The 8,197-nt window shown below is 36.8% G+C and overlaps 1 protein-coding gene across 1 annotated transcript in view; it reads right to left on the bottom strand.

Moving 5' to 3' along the window:
* C2CD6 (C2 calcium dependent domain containing 6) overlaps positions 1-8,197 on the bottom strand; it is a 190,900-nt gene that overhangs the window by 14,091 nt on the left and 168,612 nt on the right. Inside the window, exon 16 of the mRNA XM_007936057.1 lies at positions 1,510-4,821. Coding sequence (XP_007934248.1) covers positions 1,510-4,821 — 3,312 coding nt within the window. The remainder of the gene's footprint in view (positions 1-1,509; positions 4,822-8,197) is intronic.

Genomic DNA, 8,197 nt, shown 5'->3' with positions numbered 1-8,197 from the left:
AGGTTGGGCAATCCTACTTCCGTAGTGATACTGCCTCGGAAACCCAAGGAGGGGTCGCTATGAGTCAGGGCTGACTCGACGGCACATAACAACAACAACCAGAACAAAGAAAGCTGTCTTGGATGAAGGATAGCCAGAACACTCCTCCATAGTGAGGACGGGGAACTTTGCCTCTTGTACTATGGTCATGTTGTTAGAAGGGACCAGTCCCTGGAGAAGAATATCATGGTTCGTCAACTGATGAATTAGCACAATGGCTACAAAAATGGGCTCAAGCCTACCAGCAACTGTGAGGATGGCGCCGGACCAGGCAGTGTTTGTTCTGTGGCACATAAGGTCACTATGAGTCGGAACCAACCCCACGGCACCCAACAACAACAGATTCTGAAATTAATCTGTTTTCTTATTCAAAGGCAGAATTACACACATCAAGCTATCAGTTTTATATCATTTTAGAACTTAGAAGTTTTCCCAACTGTGGGCCAGGTCTCCTTATCCATACTAACAAAGAGTAATGATGGAGAAAATTAAAATGTCTTTTGTATTCCTAAATTTTGACTTCACTTAAGAATGGTTTGTATAAAATCTAGTAGCAAACTTTCCTTCTTATCTATTCTATTTATGTTAATATTAAGAATAGATTTGAATTTACACATTTCTTGCAGCACATTATATAGCAGAGGGGTGGGAGTAAAAAGAGAAGTGAAATTAAAATTTTGTATATCCTTAACATTTAAAAAAATAACTGGCACATAGTAGGAGCTTCATATTTATTTACTGGAACAAAGATATTTCAATTTTCTGGAGAAAAAAAAACCTATGTATTTATACCTATATCTACATGAAAGGAGCTCTGGTGGTGTAGTGCCTAAGGTATTTGACTATTAATCAGAAGGTTGGTGGTTCAAACCCTTCAGCCACTCTGCAGAAGGAAGACTGAGCAATCTACTTCCGTAAGGATTTACCGCCTTGGAAACCCAAAGGGGGTCGCTATGAGTTGGAATCAACTCAGTGGCAGTGAGTTTGGTTTTGGATTATATCTACATGAAAAGAAAATCCCAGCTTTGTGACCACTGCAAATGGGATGTACAGTCTGTGCCTGCACAACAGCCCCTGGCTGAGGAGTGAGTGAGGGCTGAAATCCAATCAGTTTTTCACAAGCAGAGCCGGTGCCCTGGCTCCAAGCTGTGAGAGGTTGGAGGGCCTGCCCAGAGAAAAGGGTGCCTTTTTCTAATTGCTGCCCTGGAGGGTGTGCCCTTGATCTAATTCATACAATGGCACCAGGTGTGTTAACAGTCTGCCTGTTTTGTGATTGCTTTCTGAATCAGTTGAAGTGATTATTTGAATTTCAGAAGGTTTTTTTTTTTTTTTTTTTAATTTTAAGGTCTGTATGTGTTGGGACAATTAAGGCCAATCACATAATTGCATGCATACATATATACCCTAAAGTGAATTATTTACAGAACTTTGCCAAATACAGAAGTAGAAGACTTAGAAAAACATTATTACATGTACGGTTGTTCTTGCAGTCCAGTGAATCAATGTCCTTGGAATGGATTTCCTTAGATGAATTCTTGTCGGGGGCAGCGTGGTTGGTAACATCGTCACTATCTTGCCAAGTGGTTTTTTTTGTTTGTTGACATGGTCTCTTTCTTTTCGAACCTTGGGCTTTAGAGTTTCTGCCTTGAATAGTTCTGGTAATAGGGATGGTTTCAAGCTTTTCTCAATTTCCAAAACGCTGCATTTAAAAGAGTGTGATTCAGGGACACTGGCACAGTTTTCACTGAAAATTTCAGTTTTCTTCTTATAGGGGGTTTGCATTTCTTTCTTGTATTCTGCAAATGTTACTGAATATTGTTTTTTATTGTTGTTATTTTTTCCTTTCAATCTCTGACAATAGTGGTCTCCTACTTTAAATGTCTCCCCATCCTCTGAGTTGACATGAGTTAAAGTGTGACTCTGTCGGGAAGGAAAAGTGAACGTGCTTGAGGACTCTTCATCTTCATCTGGAATTTTACAACTAGGAACTCTTGGATACGGTGACAGTCCTGCTTCCGATCTGTCTTGCACGGTCAGTTTATAGATGTTAAGATGCTCCTTCTTTTCAATGGACTTCATTTTCAGTGTCCTTTCAAAGCAAGCATTTGATTGAATTATTTCTGATTTATAACCCCAACTCCATGGGTCTTGAGTCTCTGCTTTAAAAACAGAATTTTCTGCTACAGGAAACTGTGGGAAGTCATGCTCTTTCCCTTGATTCTTGACCATTACATTTGTAAGTTTTTCTGATGGCTTACTTAATGGAATCACCTGGATATTTTTGTTGGAAGAAGGTGTTACTTTTATTAAATTTGTTGTTTTGGCTCCTTCTACAGAGTAATTTTTCTGCTCCCTAATAAGTGATAGATTTTCTTTCATATTGAGCAAAGGAAATAATTCTTTTTCTTTCTTTCTGATCAGTTCTGTTTCTAAAGGTCTATCCAGAGTCATCTTTTGTAAGTTGGTTTTTTGAGTAGTTTTTGAGTATTTATTTTGCTTCTCTGAATCCTCCTCCATAAACTTACTTTCATTTCTAAAAGATAAATCTGTCTTCATACATTTTAATGGTGTGGAACTGGAATTAATTAAATTTATACACTGGTTGATGTCTTCTAATTGCTTCTTGGTGATTAGTCTGGATTTTGAAAGTTTTTCTATAAAAAGACCCTGGAGGTGTTTGCCTAAATCAGATTTTAGATTTGATAGTTCATTTTCTGATGGAGCTAGAGGATAGTTTTGTGGAGATTTATTTAAAGGATATGGTGTGTTTATTTCAAGCCTTCTACCAAAACTCCCTCTTGAACTATCATGTCCTGAGTCATGTAAAGACATTGAGGCGTTTTCCGTTCTTAGAGAAGATGCATTTGGGAGTATACTCGCAGATTCTGGCTCTTCAAATAACTTAATTTCTGAAAAGTTTTCTAGGAAATAGTTTTTGAGAATTTCACTTAAAAAAGAACTTAGCTTTATTTCTAAATGTTTACCTATGAAGTTATTATGAAAATTACTTATAAAAGATATGATTTCTTTCACAGCTTCTGAATATTTCTCCTGAAAAACGTTTTGCCTTCTTGGTTCTGATTTTTCATTCATCAAGCACAGATTTTGATAGATTTTTGGTAAATCCTCCTTGGTGATATGTCCTGATTCTGATAGTCTTTCTACAAGGTAATGCTGGATGTGTTTACTTAATTCAGATTTTAAATGTTTTATTTCTGACTCTGAGAGTTCTTCTAGAAATATACGCAGCTTTGGGTTCAAAATAGGTTTTCTGTCTAATATGTCAGCTTTGCCAACATTTTCTCTGATTTTTTCAAGGCCTTCTGTATCATCTGTAAAAGAATATTGAATTAGTCTTTGTAATTCTCTTTCTGGTTGTCTTCTTCTTTCAGACTGGTGATACTTGAAAAAAACATAAAAGATGTGTTTTAAGAAGGATTTTAATATTACTTTATCTGATTCATTGAGCTTTTCTATTAAGGAATTGCTTAAAATGTCCAGAGTAGTGTTAAGTTCATTTTCCTCTTTATAAAACCTCTGACCATTCCTTGGCAGATCGGTTTTTGTATCTGGTATTGAGTGAGATTTTGAATCTTGTAGGGGTATATTTTGACCTTCCTCTGTAAACTCAATTGTATTGAGAATGCAGGAGGTTTCTTTGGGAATAGAGGGTAGTCTGTGCTCTGAGGGAGGTTCTGTTTTGATTTTGATTTCTGAATACTCCTTTGTGGAATAGTTTGGCTTTTCTTCAGGAGAGCCTTCCTCTGAATCCAACAAAGAACTCTCTTGGTGTCCTTTATCTAATTCTATCACTTTGATTAACTCGGATCCTAAAAGAGTGTCTACTGGAAATACTTGCATTTTCTGATTTATAGCAGATTTAGACTGGGACAACTCACTGTCACCATCTTTTTTTTCACAGCAAGCCCCATTATGTGGAAGCAAACTTCTCTCCCCAGCTGGGGGTAACTGATCGTGCACATTCAGCTTTCTTTCACAGAGCTCTTTCACTTCTTTCTCCAACTCTGAGGAAATCACGGTGGTAAATATTTGCTTTATAACATGGTCCTGTATACCAGCCTCTAAGTCCTTGGTAGAGATATGTTCCCTTTCCACCTCTGTAGACTCGCCTGATTCACCTTCTGAAAGTGAATCTGTAGGCATTTCTTTAGTTATTTGACTTAAAAGAGACTTTGAATTTAAAATATCTTTTTCTGGAAGGCAGCTTTTCAAGTCTTGGATTTTTCCAAATACTTTGTCTTCCAAACTGCTTGATGGTTTATCAGGAACACTCAGAAGTGGAGATCTACGACTTTTCTTTCTTGCTTCAATGCCCATAGGAGCTTCTGGTTTAGAAAATAATTGGTCTAAAAGGTCTTGCAGGTTTTTACTTAAAGTTGACTTAAACGCCATTGATTGTTTTAAATTCTCTATCTGGGAAGTAAGATCTAATGACTTTGAGAGGCTGCAAGTGTCTACATTTGTGGTCACTGATGATTCTCCTTCAGAACTTGATAAAGATACATTGGGTAGGCCTCCTTGTAACTGAGCATCTAAAGGCTTTATGGTGATGATCTCAGGACCACGAGCCCAGATCTCATCGGCAGGTCCTGCAGGGTTGAAATGTGCTGGGTAAGGAGGATCTTGATCTTCATGCTCTATAACCTCTGCACTTAAAATGTTTCTACATTTGGACTTATCTTGGTCTTTCACTTTTCTGACTGACATATTGTTGCTTATACTCCTTAATAAAGGATCTAAATTGTTCTTGATGTTGAATGTCTGTAATTGTAATATTAAAAAAAAAAAAAAGAAATCCTTTAGCATTTATTTTGAATTTATAATAAATTTTCAAGTTAATTTTCTTTGCACATTCTCTCAATGTGTATCTATTCATCCTCCTACCATCTACAAGGAGGAGGACACCAATGTTAATTAAATTATCTGAAATGGGAATAAAAATGAAAATTCCTATGCAAAATTTTCTCGAACTTCTAATTTTAACACTCTTTTTTGTCTGTGTGCTACCTGGAATATTTTTCAAAGTCACTGGTGTGTGTGTGTGAGAACTGCTCAATTTCTGGCATTAGCTGCATTTGCTTAGATAGTGGCTAACTTCAGGCTTTAAGTCCTTTCCAAACAAATATTTACCATTTTAGTGGCAATGTAGAATTTTTTTTTTTTTTTCAAATGTAAAGTAAGTAGTGGATCTCTCATTAAAAGTATCATTAATATACTCTAAAGGCATACAGCATCTGCCTTTAAGCTGAAAGCTTTAACAATGATGAGCTCCATCTAGTACTTAACATGTAACAGTAAAATCTTGCTTTTTGATGAATCATTATGGAAGAAACAGACAAAGCAGTCCAAAAAAAAAAAAAAAAAAAAAAAAAAAAAAAAAACCCCTCTGTATTACAGTGAAATTTCAGTGTAATAGCCATAGGTAGTTTTGTAGCTCTGACATCAAGCTACATTATTACTGAAAAAGCCTTCAAAATGAAGTCTCTATTCAAATCTTTTTTTCATACAATTTCTACATTATCCATTTGAAAGAAACAAAATGTGAAATAATCAACTTAACCTTGTTTTCGTTTATTTCAATTTAGTACTTTGAATTTAATTTTAATGGATACACTTGGTTTTCAAATGCTAGTTGACACCAAGGTGATAGCATAAGAATCCCCTACATTTTTTGAGAAATACAGATACTCAGTCAAGAATGGGACCTGAAAATACGTATTTTTTAAAGATAGCCAAGTGTTTCTAATGGCTTGTCAGGTTTTAAAGATCAATCCCTGTCAAGTTGATTCTAACCAGGGGGGATCCCATGTGTGCCAGAGAAAACTCTAGGGTTTTCAATGGTTGATTTTTTCCAGAACTAGATCACAAGGCCTTTTTCCAAGGCATCTCTGGGCAGACTGAAACCTTCAACTTTTTTATTAGCAGCTGAGGGTGTTAACTACCCAGGACTGTAAGCCAGGCTTTAGAATCATTTAATAATATGAAGTGGTCGAGAAACATGGTAATTGAGGATAACTGATGTTGGGATAGAATAACTCAGGACTCACCTGATATTGTGTTTTGCTTTCTATATAACTTGGACTGACAGATCGTGAAAACAAAACCTAATAAAAAAAAGTTTTAATTTTAGATTGCTTGTAATGCAAGAATATATCCCCAGATTATTTTATACTTTCAACCATTTAACAAAGATATAAGAATTTTAAAACCTAAATTAATATCTTTCTCACAATAACTATTACTTCACTTTGCCAATTAGCAAAGAAATCTGTACAGACACAATCTTTGTTATTGTTGGCTGCGTTTGAGTCAGCTCTGACTCATGGCAACTCCATGCATAACACAATCAGACTGTTCTGATTCATAGGGTTTTTACTGAGTGACTTAGCTCACCAGGACTTTTTTTCTAGTCTGTCTTAGTCGGGAGACTCCACTGAAGCCTATTCAGCATCATAGCAACACGCAAGACTCCAGTAACAGATGGGTGGAAGCGGTGCTTGAGGCGCACTGGTCAGGAATTGAACTTGTCTTTTGCATAAAACCAAAAACACCACACTCACTGCCATGGAGTCGGATCCAACTCATAGCGACCCCTTCTTGGGTTTCCAAGGTGGTATCATTACAGAAGTAGATTGCCCAATCTTCCTTCTGAGAAGTGGTTGGTGGGTTTGAACCGCCAGTCTTCTGGTTAGCAGTCAAATGCCTTAGGCACTATGCCACCAGAGTTCCCCTGTCTCTTGCATGGAAGGCAAGAATTCTAGCAATGAACCACCAGTGTCCCTATATATAATCTTAGCTTCTTTGATATTTTAATATGCACTCTTCTGTATTTGGAAAGTTAAAAAATAATGCACAACAACCTCAAGCAGAAAAAGAGGTAGAAAAGAAAAAGAATTATATAAAAAAAAATGTAATCTGATTTCAAAAGGTTGTGAAATACCAGTTTAGGAGATACTAGATAAAGAGGGAGAAGTATATAGAATAAAACTCAAAATCATAAAAAAGACCAGCCTTCCTGGTCTGATAGAGAATGGTGAAATCCCTAAGACTATGGCACCTAGCCACCCTTTGGGCCTGGAATTGTACTCATTCCAGTGGTTTCCAGCCAAACCATAGACAGGCCTACAAAGTGAACCTTTACACGGGGTAGGTACACTCCTTAGAACAATCACCCATGGGAGATCAGAAGGGCAGTATTTGCACAGGGAGATACTCAGAAGGCAGGAATGCATAGGAAAGAAGGACGCAGGGAAAAAGTAACCACAGGGAGGAAGTAGGAAGGGAGTTGTTACGTTATGGGGATTGCAATCAATGTCCTGAAACAAAGTATGTTTGAACTTGTATGGAAAATGAATTTTCTCTGTAAATTTTCAGCTAAGTCACAATTTTTTTTAAAAAAATGGTTGTGAAATATTGTAGAGAATAAGTGGCAGTGGACATAGCATTTTCAATTACACTCAACCTGTAATTGCCAAATGGGTACTTAAAACTGCTGAAATAAACACTGGTTACTAAATCAAGGTACAGAGAGACAATTACAGAATCATATAACCATCAAATTTTAGAGACTGAATCACTTTAGTAATAATCCCATCGTACTCCTTATTTTACACAAGAATCTGAAGTAGGTGTTTCTTGTTCTAAACTACCCAGAAGATTGTAGTCTAAATTCTAGGTGCAGTGATTTCTCAGCTGGTACTCCCTCCACCATACAATCAGGACTGCAGCCAGGGAGGCTGGCTTTAGAAGCATCTTAACATGCATTCACACTGCCAACTCATCTCGAGAAAACTTGATACCACCTATTTGTAGAAAGAGGGCTTAAAACTGCTTTCCTATTCATTATCTCTTTTAGTCTTAGAGGGTTCATTTTATACCAAGTTAATTAAAATAACAATGCAATGAATGATGTTTATTTACCTAAGAGATGCTTTTGGATTATTTTAAAGTTTCATTAATATCAATAAGCAGGAGGAGGCGGGGCAAGATGGCGGACTAGGCAGAAGGATTGCACAGACCCTCTTCAACAAAGAAAAGGGAAACCAATAAATACAGACACAGAAGATAATCTTGGACCCCTGAGCCTTGAAGGAAAGGATGCAGATTTGGACTAAACCCCAACTAGCAGAAGAATTTG

This window comes from Orycteropus afer, unplaced genomic scaffold, assembly GCF_000298275.1.
Source record: "Orycteropus afer afer isolate SDZICR_OR568_19922 unplaced genomic scaffold, OryAfe1.0 scaffold00002, whole genome shotgun sequence".
In the NCBI taxonomy this organism is placed as follows: domain Eukaryota; kingdom Metazoa; phylum Chordata; class Mammalia; order Tubulidentata; family Orycteropodidae; genus Orycteropus; species Orycteropus afer.
This window is presented reverse-complemented; position numbering and strand designations above follow the sequence as displayed.